Here is a 22,778-nt window from a genome sequence, read left to right on the forward strand (position 1 = left end):
GTTTGACAACAGGAATACGTTCTGAGAAGTAAGTTCTTACATGATTATGTTGTGAGAACAAGATCAAGTGTACTCACACACACTCAGATGGGACAGCCTACTACACACATAGGCTACACTGTATAGCCTATTGCTCCTCGGTTACAAACCTGTACAGAATGTTACTGTACTGAACACTGTAGGCAACTGGAACACAATAATAAGAATTTGTGTATCTAAATATATCTAAACCTAGAAAAGTACAGCAAAAATACAGTATAAAAGATAAACAATGGTACACTTGTGTAAGTTCCTTACCATGAATGGAGCTTGTAGGACTGGAAGTTGCTTTGAGTGAGTCAGTGAGTGAGTGGTGAGTGAATTTGTAGGCCCACAGCATTACTCTACACTGCTGTAGACTTTAACAACACTATGCTTAGGCTATACTAGGGAGTTGGGGAGGGATAACATGTGGAGAAATGCCAGATATAGGTGATGGGGATGGAGGCAGCAAACCACATTGCCATGTATGTACCTATGCAACAATCCTGAATGTTCTTTACATGTACCCCAGAACCTAAAATGCAATGAAATACATATATTTTTTTTAAAAGTTTTTCTTTTTTAAATAATAAATTAACTTTTGCTTACTGTAACTTTTTAAATTAACTTTTTAAAAACATTTTGACTTATAAAAACACTTAGCTTAAAACAAAAATATATTGTACAGTTGTACAAAAATATTTTTTCCTTCTTAAACATTTTTTTGTAAAAAACTAAGACACAAATACACACAATTAGCCTAGGCCTACACAAGGTCAGAATAATCAATACCACTATCTTTCACCTCCACATCTTGTCCCGGAAGACAAGTACCTACTGGAAGGTCCTCAGAAGCAGTAACATGGATGGAGCTGCCATTTTTTTTTTTTGAAATGGAGTCTCACTCTGTCTCCCAGGCTGGAGTGCAGTGGCACAACCTCTCTTCCACACTGGATCACAAGCTCCTTGAAAACAGGAACTATGCCTCATTCATCTTTAAATTCCAATTTCTGTACAGTGCCTGATGTACTATATACAGTAGATGCTCAATAAGGCATGTTGAACAAAACTAAAATAAATCATGTAACTGACTTTAAATGTTTTTTTATTATTCACAATGTCTTTGTCCACTAGTGTAGGTAACTGAAAGTGGACAATTCAATGAAAATGTTTATATTTATGCTTCTACTCTCTTAATAAACAAAAGTTTAAAATATAAATATAACTATATGCTAATACTTAATAGAGGGAATCCAGGATATGATAACATAATTTTCAAGAAATTTAAAAAGATACAATATTTTATTCATTATTAATTGATTAATCAGACATTCCATGATTTAAAAGAATCTTTGTAAAACTTAGGCAAGAATGATAGAGAACTATTGGATTTAAATATTTCTGAAATACATTTTTCTTAATCCTGACATGTTAGGCTAAATGAAAAAGGTAAGTCTAAAGATTAATCCTTTAATGAAAAAGTAAAACAAAGATGCCAATTTCTTATAAGGCTTATTGAGCAGAAAAAAAATAAACACTGTTGGTGGCGGTAACTTTTTTCCCATTTGTTTATTGCCTGTTATTTATTATTTTTATTTACAGCTTTATTGAGGTATAATTGATGTGGTAATCACTTTTTAATTTCTTCTACTGCCTTAAACCCATAATCTTCTAATCAACAGCTAGGTTTTATGGTTATAAATATTAAACCAACTAAGATAATCAAAATTAATTTACATTTTTTAACATGCGAGTTGTCTTTCTCATATGTACGTTGCCAATCATTAAAGGATATTGCCAAGCAAATAAGTTGTGTAATATAATTTCTTATCTCACATCTAAGAAAAATGAATTCAACAACTGGGAGAAATGAGCAAGAGGAAAATTCTGAGAAAAACATTATGACAATCATTATTTTGAAGCCAAAAGTGATGAAGTGTTTTATCTATGAATTACCAATGTTTAAAGTAAACATTCAGATATTTCACAAACAGATATATTGAATATCAAGTATTCCATACTTCTAGTTTCTGAGGCCAAAAACCTTAAAATCAACTTTAACACTTCTCTTTCTGTCAATACTCCACATCAAGTCCATCATGAAATCCTGCTTGCTACCTTCAAAACATACAAGAACCTGAACACCACTTACCACTTCTATGCTGCATCCCTGATCCAACTGCTCATCATCTCTCATCTGGATTACTGCTACCATCTTCTAGGTTTCCATTTCTGCTTTTACCTCCCTTAAGTTCTCAATAGCAATCAAAGTAATCCTATTCAAATGTCAGACCCCTTCGCTCCTTTGCTTAAGTCCTCCAATGGCTTTTGATCTCACTTCAGTTAAAGTCTTTAGGATGACCTACAAGGTTTTGAAAGATCTATATTCCTGTCACCTCTCTGATCTCATGACCTCTCCTTTTACTCAAAAGGGATTAGGCTCTGCTTTTTCTTAAAAATGGATGAGGCACAATCTCCCTTCAGGTGATTTGCATCAACTATTCCTTCTCTGTGAAATGCTCTTCCGCCAGGTATTCATTTGGTTTGTTCCCTTATCTCTTTCAGGTCTTATTCAAAAACTTACCTTATCATTGAGTCTTTCCCTGGACATCTATCTAAAACTGTACCACACACCCCACTCCAACCCCAACCCTTATCTATCTATCCTTCTTCCCTCCCTTATTTTTGTTCCACTCCCTCTCTGTCTTTCTTTCTTCTGTCTCTCATATTGGAATGCAGGCTCCACAAGGGCAGGGACTTTTTTTCTTTTCTTAGTCACTACAGTAATACTAGGTCCTATAACAATGCCTGATACACAAAAAGTGCACAGTAAGTATTACTGAATGAGTGAATAAACTAAGCACATTTCAGAAATACATTTGTAAGCTAAATGTAGTTCTTCTCTCTGTGAAAGTTTATACTTTAGTGGAAGAAACAGACAGGAATCAAATAATCATACAAGTGTGTAATTACAATGCTTTGAAGAAAAAGCACAGAGGGCAATGAGAGACTATAACCAGAGGAGCTGATCTAATATGTAATTGGGAGGGTGGAGTATCACGGGAAGATTTCCTGAGTATGTAACATTTGAGCTGAGATCAGAATAATGACTAAGTTAACTGGATCAGCGGTACCCAACCTTTTTTGGCACCAGGGACTGTTTTTGTGGAAGACAATTTTTCCTTGGATTGGTGTGGGAAGAGGGGGTGGTTTCAGGATGGTTCAATTGCATTACATTTATTGTGCACTTTATTTCTGTTTTTATTACATTGTAATCTATAATGAAATAATCACATAGCTCAACATAATGCAGAATCAGTGGGAGCCCTGAGCTTGTTTGCCTGCAACTAGATGGTCCCATCTGGGGGTGATGGGTGATGGGAGGCAGTGGCAAATCATCAGGCATTAGATTCTCATAAGGAGCATGCAACCTAGATCCCTTGCATGCACAGTTCACGAGAGGGTTTACACTCCTATGAGAATCTGATCTCACTATATGCCACTGCTGATCTGACAGGAGGCGGAGCTCAGGTGGTAATGTGAGTGATGGGGAGCTGCTGTGAATACAGATGAAGCTTTGCTCACCCACTGCTCACCTCCGGCTATGCAGCCTGGTTCCTAACAGGCCATGGACCAGTACTGGCTCAGGAGCTGGGGACCCCTATACTAGATAAAGGATAAAAAAGTATTCCAAACAGAACATAGTCAAAGATCCTGAGACAGGAGGAGGCAGGGTATAATCTAGGAACACAAAAGAGGGCAGCATGCCTTTCACACAAAGAAGCTGCTGGGTGAGGCTGGAAGGTGGAGAGACACCAGAAGCTGCAGGGATGGCAAAACATGTTGAAAAGCTTGGTTTGCTATTTAAACAGAACATAACCTAAGAGGCTTAATACAAAAGTATACTACTAATAATATCTTTTACAAAAATGGATGTTAACATTTTGGCAACTCAAGGAGTAAGAACATAATCCAATCCTGTGGTTAAAAAATAATAAATCAGAGATGATGTCTGGCAGTGGGAAAAAAACACGGAGTAGCAGAAAATGGTTTAAAAAAAGAATAAAAATAGCTATGAAATTAAAAATGGAGATTATTCAAAACCCAAAGAAACTGGCTGACTAATCATAGTTATGGGCTAAAAGCTCAGTGGGCAAGGTCAGAATGAAGAAAGAAAGAGGAGAAAAGTCAAGTGTCAGAAAATAACAGATATGGTGGCACGAATTGGAAGTGGGAATGGAAGAGCAAACACTGACAGGTAAGAAGACAAATGGAAACTACACTGCTCTGGGAAGTAGACAGCTCTAATGTCTGCTTAAAACTTGAACAACTTCTTTCTCCACCACCACCACCAAGAAGAGTCACCAGAAACAGTTTCATAGGGTAATTCTTTTGAACCATGAAGGAACAGGTAATTAAAGTATATACATTTTTCCAAGCAGGGAAAGAAGAAAGTTTCAGTATTCTTTTTGTGAAATCAACATAATACACACACAAAAATTTATCTCACATATACTGATGCAAAAATCTTAAAGATGATATTATTAAATAGAATTCAGTAATACATTAGAAGACTAAGCGTGCACAGCTAAGCAAGGTTAGTGATAGGATATCTATTAATAAAAGTCATTATGTTAAAGATTACAGTTAGAAAAGCATATGAACATCTCAAAAAGGAGATGTAGGGGGAGGGAGGGAAGAATGGTGGAGGACACAACTACACATAGAAAACTCAGTGAAATCAAGTTCTATCAGCTTCAACTAACGACAATTTTGTCTTTGTTTCCCATACAGTATTTCTAACTTCATTGGCTGATACTTTTAGAACAGTGTTAAAATAGTGATGATATTGGATACCCTCCCTTATTACTAACTTTCATGGAGATACTTCTAGAGTTTCACTGTTAATCATGATGCCAGATTGAAGCTTGCACTCTCCTTCTTCTTCTCCCTTTATCTCTCCTCCACCATTCTTCCCTCCTTTCCCCTACATCTCTTTTTTGAGACAACCATATGCTTTTCCAAGTGTAATCTAGTAACATAATGAATTTTATTAACAGATATCCCATTTCTGCTCTTCCTTCTGCTCAACTCCTTACAACTTGGCTTCTGCCCTGCTTATTACCTCAATCTGCTCTTTTTCTTAAAGGCCACCAGTCACCTCCAATTGCTGCTTCTTAGTCCTTATTCTAGTTGACTGCTCAGCAGCAATCAACATGGGTTGATCATGTCTTCAAATACTCTCTCCCTAGGTGACGTCAACTCCACTCAGCTTTCTGAGACCCTTTGCTCACTTTTCTGTTCTTCTTGCCTTGAAAATCCTGGTGTTCTGTAGGTTTCTGCCCATTTTCTTTCAATACTTCCTCTCTAGGTGAGTCCCAAAATTTAATAGCTCCAGCCCAGAACTATCTCTGAGGTCTTGACTTAAATTACAACCATCTAATTGACATCTATACTCAAATCTCTCACTTGGCTAATCAGTATCATCCTTCAGACCTCAGTCTAAAGGCAACTTGCTCTGGGAAATCCTCCTTAACTTCTTAGTCCAGTTTAAGTCTACTTATATATGTTCTCCTATCATCTTGTGCTTCTCCTTTTGAAGCAGTCATCAATTTATTATCTCATTCATATTGTTGGGCCCAGCACATTAATCAAAAAAAGTCCCTGCTATTAAGGAGATCAAAGTTTTATATGATGTTATGAAATATCTAAAACAGACTTTTTGAAAGAATAAAAAACAATATCAGGTACTCTGAAAACAAATCTTTTTAAATCAATCCATATTTCTGGAAAAAGGGAACCAAACTAGAGGGCTCCTACAGTATTTGTGATATCAGGGACATTTTCTTAAACATTTCCTCTATAAAAATTTTATAGAGGAATAATTTACATAAAATATATTTCTTTAGAGTAAACAATTCCATGCCTTTTGACAGTCACTGACACGTATGAAAGCCCCATAAACAAGAATCTAAACATTTCTATCAACCACAAAAGATTCTTTGTGATCCTTCACAGTTCATCCATTTTGACCCAGGCAACCATTGAGCTGCTTGTTATTGCTATAGATTAGTTTACACGTGTTTAGCTTCTTTTAATCACCACATTATTTTGAAATAGGTCCATGTAGTGTGTCAGTAGAATCATTCACTTTTATTGCTGAGTATCCCATTGCACAGATATGTCACTTTTGTTTAACTAGTCACTTCTTAATGGACATTTATGTTCAGTTTCTGACTACTGTGAATAAAACTGCCAAAAAGTTAGGATATAGGTTTCATTTATCTGGAGTATCTAGTTGTGGAGTGGCTAGGTTGTATGGTAAACGTACATGCAGCCTTTTAAGAAACTGCAAAACAATTTTCTAAAGTGATTGTACCATTTATTTTACATTCCTATCACTACCATACAGTTTCAGATGCTCCACATTCTCATCAACCCCTAGTATGGTCAGTCATTTTAACTTTAATTAAGTGAACATACAGTGATATATCATTGCAGTTTTAGTTTGTATTTTCCAAATGACTAAAGATATTGAGTATCTTTTCTCATGTTCAATGGTCATTAGTACTCTTTGGTGAAGTTCAACTTTTTCCCTTTTTATAATTGGCCTTTTTCCCTTCTTTTTTTTAAAGTTATTAGAGTTTATTATATTCTGGATAACAGTTCATTGGAAGATATATTTAGTGGAAATATTCTCTCCAAGATTGTTGTCTTCTAATTTTCTTAAGTGTCTTTTCAATTTATTTTAAATCTAATCTGTTTTTCTTTTTACAGTTCATAATTGTTATGTGTCCCATCTAAGAAATCACTGTTTATCCCAAGATGGAAAATATTTTCTCCTATGTTTTCTTCTAGGAAATTCATAATTTTAGCTTTTGTTTTTAGGTGTATGCCTATTTTGAGTTAATTTATAATATGGCGTGAAGAGTTCAGGATGATTGTTTTGCAATGGATGTCCAATTCTTCTAGTAGCACTTATTGAAGACTTTCCTCTTCCCACTGAACTGCCTTTCCGTCTTTGTTGAAAACTAGTTGACAACATGCATTTCTATTTCTGGATTATCTTATATTCCAGCTATTTATATGCCTATTTTTAAGGCAGTGACAAGTTATCTTGATTACTGTAAAATTTTAGTAAATTTTGAAATCATGGAGTATAAATCTTTAAATTTTATTCTTTTAAAATTGTTTTGGCTATTCTAAGTAATTTGTATTTCCATATACAAAGGCATTGTTTTCACAGGAGATGACAGCTCCATGTCCCTGAAGACCTTCCAGTGGGACAAGATGTAGATAGAGGTGGAAGACAGTGATACTGATTATCCTGACTCTGTGTAGGCCTAATGTTCATGTTTGTGTTTTATTTAAAAAAATTATTTTAGTAAAAAAAAAAATTTCTAAGGTAGAAGTTATAGAATAAGTATATAAAGAAAAAAATTTTTGTGTAGCCATCCAATGTGTGTTTTAAAACTGTTACTAGAAGAGTCAAAAATAATAAAAGGTTTATAAAAGGTTTATAAAGTTAAAAAGTTACAGTAAGCTGAAGTTGTTATAGTAAGCTGAAGTTAATTTTTGTAAAAAGAAAAATTCTTTTTACAAATTTAGCATAGCCTAAATACATAGTATTTATAAAGTTTACAGTAATACACATTAATGTTCCAGGCCTTCACATCTATACACCAATTACTTGCTAACTCACCCACAGCAACTTACAGTTCTACAAGTTCCATTCATGGTAAATGCCCTATAAAGGTGTACCATTTAAAAAAATCTTTTATATTATATTTTTACTGTACCTTTTCTAGGTTTATATATGTTTAGGTAAGCAAATACTTACCATTGTGTTCCAATTGCCTACAGACTTCAGTATAATGTATAGTAACATTGTGTACAGGCTTATAGCCTAGGAGCAATAGGCTATACCATATAGCCCAGGTGGGTAATAGGTTATCCCATCCAGGTTTGTATAAGTACAGTCTATGATGTTCACACAATGATGATATTAAGAATGCATTTCTCAGAACATATCGCCATTACTAAAGTGATGCATGATTATAAATGGATTCAGGTATATCATTTTATTATTTGTTTTCTGTCTGTTCTCTGTGTTTTTGTTCATCTCCTTCCCTTTCCCACTTTCTTTCAGATTAAATGTATATTTTAGGCTGTCTTTTAATTTCCATATCGTCCTTTTAGCCATTTGTCTTTGCATTTTTTCCTTAATGGTTGTTCTGGAATCAAAATAAACAACTTTGGTAGCCTTTCTACAAGATGCCCTCCCTGCCTTCATTCTCATCACTAAGAAGTGTCTTGAGGGCAAAGACAAAATGCAATATTCTTAAGAAATCATAGTCTAAAGACTAAATATAGCATGTAAATTAAAAACCATTTCCTAAGACCTCAGAAAAATCCAACGTGATGCCTCAGAGAACCATTCAGTCAAACTAAGGGCCATTAAAAAGTTTAAGAATATTATCTCAGAAGTTTTAGTGGAAGGCCAATATATAAAAGGGCTTGTCTCAAAGAGATTTGTAGTTGTAGCTTTTCTCTAATGAAATGAGCCTCAGTATGATTCATGTGAGACCCACAAAGTTTTTAAGAGAATTGTATGTACATAAACACAGTGAGTTTGGACTGAAATGGACAGAGGCAGTGAAAAAAAAAAGAGAAATAGGAGCAAGAAAGTGGTGCCAAGAGACATGGAGAATCATTCCCAGGCAGGAGGATGACTGAATCCTAATCAAAGAATATCCAATACTTGCCTGGCTCAATTTCAAAATTGCTATGGAGGTAATCCCAGCACTTTGGGGGGCCGAGGCGGGTGGATCATGAGGTCAAGAGATCGAGACCATCCTGGTCAACATGGTGAAACCCCGTCTCTACTGAAAATACAAAAAGTTAGCTGGGCACGGTGGCGCGTGCCTGTAATCCCAGCTACTCAGGAGGCTGAGGCAGGAGAATTGCCTGAACCCAGGAGACGGAGGTTGCGGTGAGCCGAGATCGCGCCATTGCACTCCAGCCTGGGTAACAAGAGCAAAACTCTGTCTCAAAAAAAAAAAAAAAATTTGCTATGGAACAATGACTCCTTTGTTTCTGCTTTCCAAACAGAAGTGTTGCTAGTGATTATCCTAAGCCTACCTCATCATAGTATACTGAGAACATGAAGGGCAACTGTTTCTTTGGCTCAGGTCCTCAGATCAAGAGGACATGTACTCAAGGGATGACATAAGGAACTACATCCAAGGAACCTCATGTGCAATTGAACCTAGTTTAGTTAAGGAAATACTGGACGTTAAGCTGATGCTATAATTGAATCTCTGAAGTTTGAAAACTATGATTTATCCTAGACTTTCCCTATTTTTGTCCACATTAAGAGTTGAAAATGTCCTGTCATTTTTCCTAAACAACTCTTTAATTCACCCCCTCCCTCTTTTGGCAACTACTTTAATTAGGGATCTTATCAGAGACTGAAACAACTGACATACTAGTTTTATTAGTCCCTTCTTGCATTGCTGTAAAGAACTACCCAAGACTGAGTAATTTATAAAGAAAAGAGATTTACTTAGCTCAGGGTTCTGCAAGCTATAGAGGAAGCATGTCTGGGGAGGCCTCAGAAAACTTAAAATATTGGTGGAAGGCAAAGGAGAGGCAGGAACATCTTACATGGCTGGAGCAGAAGCAAGAGAGAGAAGTGGGAGGTGCCACATACTTTCAAAGAAGCGAATCTCACGATATCACTCAATTTCATGAGAACAGCACCAAAGGGGAAATCTGCCTCCATGAGCCAATCACCTCCCAACAGGTCTAACTTCCAACATTAAGGATTACAATTCGACATGAGATTCGGGTGGGGACACAGACCGAAACCTTATCACTGGTGTTCCTGAAATAAAACTCTCTCCACTCCACCGTGTAAACTTACTTCCTAGCTTATACAGGACTGTTGGAGGATTACAGCACCAGTCCTAACTCCTACTGTAGCTTCCATCACAATGTGCTGTAAATGTCTGCTTACATATTTGCTTCCTCCACTTTTTACTTTTATATCTTCAAGACCTAGAACAGTGCCTATCACATAACAGATATTTATTAAAAGAATAACCAAATGCTCATGTCGCATGTACTTATAAATCACTTGAAACTGCTCACAACGGAAGATCTTCATTAGGACACTTAAAGTCATGTAAAAGAATAGCTATGAAATAACCCAATTTCACTTATGAAAAAGCAAAATTTTTGGAAAATTCATTCATTCAAAATAAGTTATTTTCATTAATGCAAGACAAATGAGGTGATAATATTTATTCATACCACTTTTCAAAATGTTTGCTTGGTTTTCTAAGTCAGATATTTCAATCTTGACATTTTCTTTCATCAAAAGCTCTCTTTTCTTTGTTATTTCATACTCATTATTAAAGTCTGTAATTTCCTTAAAAAATTTGTCCTCCTCCTCTATCATCTGTTTCTTTATACCCTCCTGAAAAACATAAATAAAATATCAAATATAGGTGTTAGCTGCAATAATAGTTTTCTTAATTATTTAAGATATAACAATTTGGAATTATTAACAATAAAAGTATATAATTATACTTTATGGCATCATGGCAAAAATGTTTTTTCTTGTAGTAATATTAATAAAAAACTGAAGCTATTATATAGTAACAACTATATAATATAATCTTTCACATGAAAGATTTAACCTTAAAGTTTTGGGAGAATTATTGAGGTAGATATTCTACCACTCATCATTATATCTGTTTATTTGTGTATTAAACTTCAGAATCATATTCTATTTTACAATTATAATTTAAAACTGGAGAGTAAAGTAATTAAATGGTCAAACTGAAAAGATAAAATCTACACTTAAAGGAATTACTGCCTTACAGGAAAATAAACAAACGAACAAGGATAGCCAAGAAAACCTTTTAAAATGTGGATCATGACGGCAAAATTATATATTCACTTCAAAATCAGTTTTAAATAATAGTTTACATTTTATGAAATATCAACATGGCAGAGAAATAAGAATTTCCTAAAACTATGGACAATGCAAGAACCTGAACTCTTTGACAATGCTAGAATCTAAACATTAGCATACTTTTCTAAGCTATGTCAATGAATTTTGAGCCACATTTTGGAACTGGCCATTTCATTTAAAACCACTAAGACTGTTGGTTCTGACTTCAGATATGTATTTTTAATATCTTTCAATGTATTTTATTTAAAATGTCAATTAATCACAGTCGTATTTCTACGTTGGCCCTGTTAAATTGGTCAGACTGTTGGCTCTGAGTTAATATAAAAAGATTAACAATATCCATCCTTTTAGCCGCATCCATAAATATGCCTAAAGTGTTAAACTCTCTGTCTTTCAAAAGGATTTTATCCAAGGTCTCAATGCTTGAGCAATTCAAATCAGTTCCACTGTTTCTTTTGTGCTTATTACAACTGCAAATAATTGCTATATTACATCCCTGTCCATACACTTCTTTCAAACTATTACTTAATAGATAGTATTAAGTACTATTTAAAACCAATTGGTTTTATTGGCTTTATTGGTTTAATTGCTATATTACATCCTTATCCATACACTTCTTTCAAACTATTACTTAATAAATAGTATTAAGTACTATTTAAAACCAATTGATATTACTCTACCAATTGGTTTTAAATAGTACTTAATACTTTCCTGTATCTAAGCAGTACTACCTGCCAATATGCACATGGATAATTTTCTAAAACTACACTTAAGTATATCTAAATACTTTTTTACATAATTAGTGAAATAGATTTTTCTAGGTGGCTGGAAACTTACAAAGGTTTGAAGAAGCATATTCCTTTGGTTTGTAATTTCACCGTACTGTTTTTCTAATGCATTTTCATGAGTTTTCAAAAGCTGTAAGAGGAAGGATTTTTCAAAAAACTGTTGAACCTTCAAAGTATAAAAACAGAAATCAGAATGAAACAATTAATTAGACATTTTAGGATGCCTTAGGTAATAGAACAGATTTGTCTAGTAAAAAATATATTCTGTATTAATCTTTAAAATGCAAAATAAAGTTCACATTAAGCATCTTATTTCATATACACTATCTTGTATTATTTTTAAGTACTTTATAGTTACAATTCTATAATCTTTTTCCCCAATAAGACTATAGGCTCTTCAAGGGCAGTGAATGTGTTTTCTTTTTCCTCTTGATACCTAGAAGAATTCTTAGCTTAGGTACTGAAGCTTTTGAATACACACATTGAAATCTGCTTCAAGACTGTCTGTTTTAAATAAGTTTCTATTTTCACAGCTTATAAGGATGATATAAATGAATAAGTCATGTACATAATTTGGCTAATAAAATAATAAGATAAAATCTACAAAACAGAGGGAAAAACCCAGTCCCATGATCACAGTTGTATCAAATAAAACACGAGTCTGCTAAAGACGTTAAATAGGTTTTGAGAACTCATTTTTTATTTTAATACTTCATTTGGTTCTAAGTAGCAAAAAGTATAATAAACATTAATGTTAGACATGCAACTGTTATTTCATTTGGACCTTAAAAAATAACATCTCCTGAGAGATTAATATTGAAACGAAGTCAGGAAGCTTTAATATATAAAAGCTAAAAATGATGTTGGACTGGAAATACTGTAATTTTTCTACTATGTTCAGTACTAGCCCTCATATGAAAGCATCAGTTCCAGTTTGGGGCTGTTCCCATCTCTATAGAGAAAAGAAAAAGGATATAAATTCAACTTAAATTGCAGAAAGCAAGATTTATAGTAGTTATAACAACTTCCTCAAGGTGAGAGACAGGTTGTGAAATCTCTGTCCCAGAAGATATTGAATAGTAAAGAGCTTAGAAATAGTCTAGTCCAGAGGCAAAAGGGTTGGCTTAAAAGACACTTTGAAATATTATGGCTAAAAAGTCCTAGAAATATTGACATTAAAAAAAGTAGCTGAAATAAAACAGAAAGTATGATCTTACATTTATATAAGATCATAGCACATCTGACCATATCTTCAGTACTTGGTACTGTTTTCATCAACCCAATTTTAAGAAAGGCATTAATACAGAAAGATTAGAAAGGTACAGTTCATATAATCAAGGGAATTGAGATAACATTTTAAAGAATGGGGAAGGGATAATGGTGCAGTTAGTATTTTTCTGTCTCAGAAGACAGAAATTAGAAAACATATGGCCAAATCTATAAAACCATATGGAAATTTATAATCAGGGTAAACTACAGAATGATCATGAATTCAACCACATTTATTCAGAATAAAAAAAGTTTCATGACTATTTAATACTTGTTATGTAAATGAGAATAAAATGAGGTCCAGAGAAGTTAAACACCTTAACAAAGGCTATATAACTTATTAGAGGCAAATCCAGGACTAAAATCCAGGTCTTCTGCCTTTCTTTCTTCTAAATCATGATGTTAACATGGAAATGTCAGAACTATTTCAAAGTAATGAAAAGGTAATGCTACAGATAAAAAGGGACTTCATGGTGTGATAATGAGTTGAAAATATATACATTTAAGAAACATTTAAGGAAATTACCAAATCCTAGATCCACCAGAGCTTACCGAGAAGGGTGTTTGCAGTACATACCTAACTGAGTTACTGTTGTGGACACTGCTCAGGAATGTTCACAAAAAATACTTTAGAGACAAAATAATGCACTGGATAAATGTGGGTTTAATCTACTAAAGTATTTCAAGTATTATGCCCTTCAGAAAGCAATTCATGAATTCTAAGACCACGTACATTACTAGTCTGTTGTAAAAGATCTACGTCAAACCCAAAACCCAAAAAGGAGGAAAATATTACTTATCAAACAAATGCATTTCTAAATGAGACTTAAGCAAATTCTTCAAATTCAGAAAAGCCTTATGTTAAGCACTCAGAAATTAATGTGCTATGTTTCAGCTATCAAGAACTAAGAGCTTAATTTACCACTGAGCCCATGTCTTCTTTCTTAAAAGGGAGAATAACCAATATTAAGAAGAGCTATGTGACATCTTGGCACTTAACCAGAATGTTTTACCATTACCTAAAAAATGAAATTGATTTACCAAAAACTAAAAAGTAGACAGCTGTTCTAAAGATTTATAAAAAGGGTATATCCGTAATTTTCCTCTTCCCTAAAATTCTATGTAAATCATTCAAGTTATCTGTTTATTTGTTTTTACTATGTTTATCTCCTCTTCATTTCTTTTCTATCTTACCTTCTGTCTTTATCATTTATTCCATATTTGCCTCTTTTAATCCAGATCTAAAAAGTCCCAGAGAGTCAATAACAACAGAAAGATTATGGTACATTAATCTTCAAATTTACATAGAAGCTATGGTTAAAAATTTTTAATACAAAAAAAATTATTGGTAAGTATGAGAAGTAGAATGATGGAGAAAGTGGCAAGAGTTTGGGAAAGTTAATCAGGAAGGACAAGAATAGAGGCCTATAATATACTGGTTCACACTGTTAAGGACATCAACAGATCAAGGTTCCAGAAGCTAGATGAGGCCTGTATTACTAATATATCGCCTTTATGTTTTAATGGAACTAAGGAAACAAAAAGATTTGAATCTGTCCATTTCCTCTTTGTTAAGCATAAATTACTAACTCTTCAGAAATAAAATAGCTTTTCATAGTTACCTATTCATAGAATGTTTCAGATTGTTCCTTCTGCTCTTATTGTTGTCCCAACTGATTTAAGTTATTTTTTATGTTCCTGTGTTTGAAAACCAGACCTACTGATACGTAAAATTTAAGTAAATATTCCAAATATAGTCCTGAATGTACTGATGTGATCAAAAGATGAATAAATAATCATCAGAAAATCCTCTTACCTGTTTTTTGTTACAAAGGTAAAGAGTGGGGTTCAGAGTTGGGAAGATAATACGTAAAATATTAGATTGTGACATAAAAATATTTCTAAACATATCTCTCTGAGTCAGATTTGAATTGAGGCACAATCTTATATCTATGCATCTTGAATTTAAAGAAAAACTTAAAAATCCATTGCTTCTGTGTCCTAAGTTATCCACTAAGATCCCAAAAGGATACAGACAATATGAAGAAAAGGGTAGGAAGTTCCTAATGGTAGTAATACAAATTTCTCTTTCTCATCTCTAACTGTCCTCTGACTAGAAATCAAAAAATATTTGCATGCAGCCTTAAAGTTATAGGCCAACCACGGTAGCTCACACCTGTAATTCCAGCACTTTGGGAGGCCAAGAAGGGTGGATCACCTGGTCAGGAGTTCGAGACCAGCCTGGCCAACACGGTGAAACTCCCCCCTACTAAAAATACAAAAATTAGCCAGGTGTGGTGGCTGGCTCCTGTTATCCCACCTACTCAGGAGGCTGAGGCAGGAGAATCACTTGAACCCAAGAGGCTGGGGAGTCAGTGAGACAAGATCACCCCATTGCACTCCGGCCTAGGTGACAAAAGTGAAACTTTGTCTCAAAAAAATTTTAAAAAGTTACATTCTAGAATCAAATAGCCAAGCTTTGTCAGAAAATATTGCTGTTTTGGAAAATTCTAATTTATAGCAGTGCCAGCTCCCTGGTTAATTCTGCTTCTCTCAACAATAAAGACTGTTTACCTTTTCTTGTTTTATTTCTGTTGGGATATTTTATTTTTTAATGGAGCTTATAGTTTTCCCAGTGAGCTGATTTATCTGGTCAACTAGGTCAGTTGCCAGCAAAGCCATGATTTGTGACTTTTCACTACTCTTGCTGCCTGGGTGCCTTTAGGTATTTTTCTGCCAGAATAACTTAAAAATTGAAAATGACTGAGAATTTAAAATTAATGTTAGGGTGCAAGAAAGCAAAGTACATAGGTACTCTTTGTTGTGGCTGCTGTTGTTAAAAATAATCTCAGCCTTGAGAAACTGACGTTTTGCTGATTAAATACTCTGCCCAATAGCATAATAGGCAATTTTACATTAAAAACAACAACAACAAAAAAAAAAAACACTAAAAGTTACATAGAAAATTTCATATTCCTAAAATCATATCAATTTGGAAAATATATCATTGTTATGACTAGATGATAAAAGACATTTTCAATACTAAGGTACATTAATGGATATTGTATTGATAGCAGATATTAAGGTTTTTGTAAAAAAGATCTATCTTTATACTTTTCCAAACCACAGAGGCAAAGCTTAAATAACTTACTATGACACAGTAATCCCAATATAGTTAGCAAGGAAGGAAATAACCACCTGACAATGGCTTATAAGGCTTTACATGATCTATACCCCCTCATTCCCTCTCCAACCATCTCTCCTATAGTCGCCTCCTCACGTGCCCCATTCCAGCCACAGTGGCCTTATTATTATTAAAGATTTATAATATATAACATTTATATGTATAAATATATAACACATAATATATTCTACATACTATTGTATATAATACATATATAATAATATATATTTATACATATTAAATGTTATATATGTATAAATATATGTATTTTGAGATGGAGTCTTACTCTGTCACCCAGGCTGGAGTTCAGTGGCATGATCTTGGCTCACTGCAACCTCTGCCTCCCAGATCAAATGATTCTCCTGCCTCAGCTTTCTAAGTAGGAGGAATTACAGGGGCATGTCACCATGCCTGGCTAATTTTTGTATTTTTAATACAGACAGGGTTTCACCATGTTGGCTAGGCTGGTCTCGAACATCTGACCTCAGATGACCCACCCGCCCCGGCCTCTCAAAGTGCTGGAATTACAGATGTGAGCCACTGCTCCTGGCCCCATTATTACATATTAATCCAAGAAAATATAGAGAGAAATAGTCAAGAAATAAAAAACGGTTTAGTAAAGAAGCTAGTAACAAAATAAATACCAAAATCTATTCTAGTCACCAGTAATAAACAGAGAAAAACAAGGAAAATATTCCATTCATGACAGCAAAATCAAGACACACAAAATATACAATAAACTTAAGAAATATCTGCTACCTGTATGAAAAACTTCTACTGAGGAACATCAAAGAAAATCTGAATAAACAGAAAAATATGCTATATTCTTAAATATGACCTAGAGTTATAAAGGTATCAATTCTTCATAAATTACAACATAAAATTAGTGCAATCTTAATGAAAACCCCAATGATTTTGGTTATTTTTTAATTTGACAAAATATTTTCAAATTTATCTAGAAATATAAACTGAGAAGAACCAGGAAAATTTTGAAAAAGAAATTACCCTTCTAGAGTCAAATTTATTTCAAAGCTAATATATTTAAGCCAATAGTATATGGGTGCCAAAACAAATAGATTAATAAAATAGTATAAAATATATAAAACAATTACAAATATAGATATACACATGCACATGTATACTACTGTATCATAAAGACAGTGTTTCTGATCAATGGGAAACATGCGACATTTATTCCAGGTGACAACAGTCATTTTTCTTTAAAATATTAAAGAAAAGAAAACCAGTATAAAAGTACTAGGAAAAGAAATTGTTTAAAATCTTGGAATGGGACAGGCTTTCCCAAGCCTAGAATAGATCTGGAAACCAACTAAAACATTACAAATTCTAGCAACACAAAACTCTAAACTTTTACTAGAAAATCATGTCATAAAAAGCCAAGATACAAATAATAAAGTTTGAAATAAATTATAAAGAAAGAATATCTGCAATAAAAAGCTAGATACCAACAATAAAAGACAAGGACAGGCTAGAAATAGGTAAATATACGTAAAAATTAGAAATACTAGGTTAAAAATTTCAAATTAAAACTATAAAAATATGTCATTTCATATTTGTAAAATATTGATTTCTAGTGTATGAGTAGAAAAACTGTTAGAATAAAACTGGAACAACTTTTCTAGAGGACAATTTAAATATAATCAAAGTCTTAAAAATTATAGACCCATTGACATAGCAATTTGATTTTTAAGATGTTACCCTAAAAAGCTAGGATAAATGCACAAAGATGTATATGTAAGATAATCATTGCAATGACAGTAAAAATAGTAATTTATTAATACAACAGTAAATACTTATCAATAGGAAATTAGTTAAATAAAATATAGTATAATGTTTAATGAAGTACTATGCAGCCATTAAAATTGCTTATATATATATATATATTTATTTACTCAGATATCTAGGTTACAGTAAATAGAAAAAAGCAAATTATTTCAGAAAAATATAAGTGCATTTAAACAATTTTGAAAGAAAACCTATGAAAATGTTAACTGTGTGGTGGAATTACAGGTAATTTTTCACTCTACTTTTTGCCAATTTCTATTTTTTGAATAATTTGCAATAAACAAACACTACTTTTATAAAGAGTTAAAACAATAAAACTATTTTAATTTTGAAAAGTAATCTTCATGTGCACCAAATATAATGGTAGAAGGCCTCAGAATTTCCCAGGAATAAAACTCACTCTTCCAGTAAGAACATAATCAAGAGATCTTAGTAAAATGGGGAGGAGCAGGAGCTCAGAATTAAACAAACATTTTAGAGTAACAATCTGATCCATTTGCTCACTGTGGTGGTCACATCTCTCCCTTTTCTTCCTGTATCTCTTGGGAGGAACATTTTTTTTGACTTGGGTAGAGTGCAATGGCGCGACCTCAGCTCAGGGCAACCTCCGCTACCCGGGTTCACGTGATTCCCCTGCCTCAGCCTCCCAAGGAGGGTACATCACCACACCCAGCTAATTTTTTGTATTTTTAGTAGAGACAGGGTTTCACTATGTTGGCCAGACTGGTCTCAAACTCCTGACCTTGTGATGGGCCTGCCTCGGCCTCCCAAAGAGCTGGGATTACAGGCATGAGCCACAGCACCCAGCCAGAGGAGCTTTTAACCAGAAGAAATTAGACTATATATGAAACCATGGAACTCATCTGAATAAAGAACACTGAGATATCAACTTATCTTGAAATATTAATTCAGGCAATAACAATCCATGAGACCATATATGCAGCAAAGCCTACAGGAGAAATTCTTCCTATCAGCGTCAGATCACAGGCACAGCTGTAAGTTGCCAGTTGCCTTTGATCCTTTCTACTCACCTTTTCAGAACTCACTTCCTGTTCCAAAGTCCACAGCAACCTAAATCTACTCTTCTCAAAATAACCCCTAAACTGTAAAATTATTCTTCCTCTTTTTCTCAAATAAAACTCCTATTCCTCCAAACCTGCTCATCTCAGCGAGAGAGTAATCTGATTAGGGAAAGACCAGCAAAGCACAAATACTGATTAGTCAAGAACATTGTATAATGATACTTCTTAATCTGAAAGACTCTTCCTGGGGAGCTCTTTAAAGTAAGATAACTTCTGTGTTATTTCACAACTCAGGTGGCAGTACCTTACCTTACCTATCATCACACACCTTAGTCATGATATGAAACGAAGGGATGCTGAGGTAGTGTCTATTCATGCACTGCTTTTAATAGAGGAACTATAAAATGTCACACATTCTTTAAAACATATATCTTCCACATCAATAAGAAAACTTGGCACATGTGCAAGAAATAATCATATCTCAGTCAAGTAAAGCTATACTACAAGAACACTAGAAATTGGGCTGGGGATACTCACATCAGCTTGTCAACCAGCTTTAGCTCTAAGAATTCTTCCAGTATTCAAGAAAATGAGAACAGGACAAAAAACAATTTATATATTGTATTTAGAGGCAAATTGCAGGTCTGAACAAACCTCACAGAATAACAACATGAACCCTATGAAAAATACTGTTAACAGAAGAGAAAAAGAGAATCAAAAGATTACAGTGAAGAGCACAGGATGAAAAAAATTGTAATCAATTACTTAACGTTCTTAAGAGGATGCAAACAAAGACATGTCCACTAGAAAATAAGAGCAAGGAAGGACATAGGAGAAAAAGATAAAAACAAAACAGGCCAGGCACTGTGGCTCACGCCTGTAATCCCAACACTTTGGGAGACCAAGGCTGGCAGATAGTGAGGTCAGGAGTTCGAGACCAGCCTGACCAACATGGTGAAACTCCATATCTACTAAAAATACAAAAAGTAGCAGGGCATGGTGGCACACACAGGAGGCTGAGGTGGGAGAATCACTTGAACCTGGGAGGCAGAGAATGCAGTGAGCAGAGATTGTGCAACTGCACTCCAACCGGGGTGACACAGCGAGACTCTGTCTCAAAAAAAAAAAAAAAAAAAAAAAAATCTGAGATTTTTAAAAAGGCAGAAAATTAAAGTGTTAAAAAAAGAGAAGACAATACATAATATAAATTTGCAGAGAGCATTAAATAACTAAACTAACACTAGAAAAGATATAATTAGGGATATAAAGTATACAAAGTTTTCCCAGAGAGGATTTGATTCAGAGAACAGAGAATAAAGGTCTTCTAAATTATAAGAAGTGGGTGTATTGAAAACAAACTCTATAAAATGATAGCTGAGGTTAAAATGGAAGGCTCACCCTCGTTCCAGAAAAAAATTAATAGATATATCTGTGCCAAATTTGGAATTATAGACTTTAAAATAATAAAAGCTACCAGGGAAGAAAAATGAAACCTAACAAGTTACCTTAAAAAGGGATTTTTAAAAACCAGGTTGACTTCAATACTTCTCTCCTGCATTAATAAATTTCAGAAGATGATAGTGCTAGATCCACAAAATTGTCTTAAAAATAGGTTTGACTCAATAATTCTGTACAGACAAGTTTCCATGCAAGTGTGAAGATAACAGAAATTTCAGGTATTAATAGCTTAGAAGATCTATCATTCACAAATTCCTCCTACAAAATTACTTAAACAATTACACAGACTCATCAAAAACTAAATAAAAAAGTAAGTACAAATAAATAATAACAAACAAGAATGACAATTTGAAGCATTGAAGGAGTTTCTAGTGCAGAATTATGGTTAATATGGCAGTAAAAGCCAAAGTGGAGAGGACTTACTTTCTACTCCAAACACAGATAAATGCTAGATAAAATCTGTCTATGTTTACAATATTTCATTTACATACCTAAGCAAAAAGGAAGAAAGAGAAATCTTCATGCAAGAAACAAAGAGACAGCTCAGGGTAAGGATGGTGTGCTAAAATTCGAGCCCATAGGAGCATCTTACAAAAAGGATACAGGAATGAGGGATTAGGCTTTAAGTGCCCACATAAGAACAAAAATCACAGGCAAAGAGAGCCAGGGTTGGACTCATTGCATTGTCAGGAATTGAGAAATATCTATGCCAGTTTTGAAAGATGGTAAGAAAACTCTACCTGTTGCCCTAGAGATGCGGGGTATAAGTGAGCTATATCCCATTGAGCCGTGAGTGGAAAAGGAGTCACGTCCTGTGAATTTGAACTCTGAGCCTATCTGTGGATGGGTGTGAGAGTCAAAATCTCTTATCCATACAGCGTGGAAATCCGGAGCTCAGAATTTAACATAAAAACTGGTCCTGAACAGGGGAAATCTGTGAGGCCCTGGCAGCAGGGGTAAAACTGCTTCTTAGGGACATCTTTTCTATCAAAAGAATGTGTTGAACTGCCAGGAAAGATAAAGTCTGCTAAAGATAAGTTTAGTAAAATAAAATCAATAAAAAATCTTAAAAGTTCATAAGAAAATCTACCACCATGTAAGAAAGGCGTCAAATCAAACAAGTAGAATTCAAAGCGGAGGAAATAGAAAATGGATAATTCTATGAGAAAAAGTTTAAATTAATTTATTCATTCACCAAATGTTTGTTTAATAACTACTATTATTCAGGCACTGTTCTAAATGCTGGGAATAACAGCAGTGAACAAAATAGATTAATTTCTATCCCTTATGGAGTTTACATTCCACTGGAGGGAGACAAATGAAATATGAAATATGAAATGAAAACATGAAATATGCCAAGAGGTGGTATCACACAGCATAGAGACAGAGAGAGACGGTAATGCTATTTTATATAGGGAGATCAGGAAGGGGCCTCTACAGAGATGGCGGTCTCAAATTTTTGGGTCTTTTCACCTCTTCATAGTCTAAAAAATTATTAAGAATTTCTTTTTGTTTGACTGTCTTCATGAGTTATATGTAGTAATATTTTCTGTATCAAAATTAAAACTGAAAAATTTTCAAACACTAATTTATGAATAACAATAATCCTATTGCATTTTAAAGATCACATTTGTATTTTAAAATGACTTTCCAAAACAAAAATAAATTTTAAAAAGGAGCTGCATATAGATTTTTTATAAATCTCATTAACACTTGGCTTAATAAAAAACAGCTGGAACCAGACGTGGTGTTTCAAGTATGTAATTTCAGAACTTTGAGAGACTGAAGTGGAAGGATCACTTGAGGCCAAAAGTTTAAGACCAGTCTAGGCAGCACAGCAAGATCCTGTCTGTACAAAATAATTTTTTTTTCAATTAGCCAGGCAGGTCGGCACAGGCCTGTAGTCCCAGTTACTCAGGAGGCTGAAGCAGAAGGATCACTTGAGGCCAGGAGTTAGCTGTTATTGTGCCACTGAGCTCCAACCTGGGTGACAGAGTGAGACTCTATCTCGTAAAAATAAATAAATAAATAAATAAAAACAATTTAAAAATTAAAAAGAATATAGCTGGATTCTCATTTCTGCTTCTACTCAATCTTTTGTATTGTTTTTCAGTTGGAGAATATGGAGTGCACGGGTATGTAGTTGGAAATGATTGTGCATATTCTTCTTTGATACTACATCAAAATTCACCATGTGGTAATTCCTTAAAGATTAGTTGCAATGTGGAATCTGAAACCATTTCAATGAA

General features: G+C 34.0%; 1 protein-coding gene across 1 annotated transcript in view; it reads right to left on the reverse strand.

Moving 5' to 3' along the window:
* The window catches only part of CCDC172 (coiled-coil domain containing 172), a 52,841-nt gene that overhangs the window by 24,425 nt on the left and 5,638 nt on the right, over positions 1 to 22,778 (reverse strand). Inside the window, exons 4-5 of the mRNA XM_012448090.2 lie at positions 11,840 to 11,956; positions 10,336 to 10,501 (exon numbers count right to left, since the gene is read on the reverse strand). Coding sequence (XP_012303513.1) covers positions 10,336 to 10,501; positions 11,840 to 11,956 — 283 coding nt within the window. The remainder of the gene's footprint in view (positions 1 to 10,335; positions 10,502 to 11,839; positions 11,957 to 22,778) is intronic.

The sequence above is a fragment of the Aotus nancymaae genome, unplaced genomic scaffold, assembly GCF_030222135.1.
Source record: "Aotus nancymaae isolate 86718 unplaced genomic scaffold, 86718_ANA_hifiasm-v0.15.2.pri h1tg000010l, whole genome shotgun sequence".
In the NCBI taxonomy this organism is placed as follows: domain Eukaryota; kingdom Metazoa; phylum Chordata; class Mammalia; order Primates; family Aotidae; genus Aotus; species Aotus nancymaae.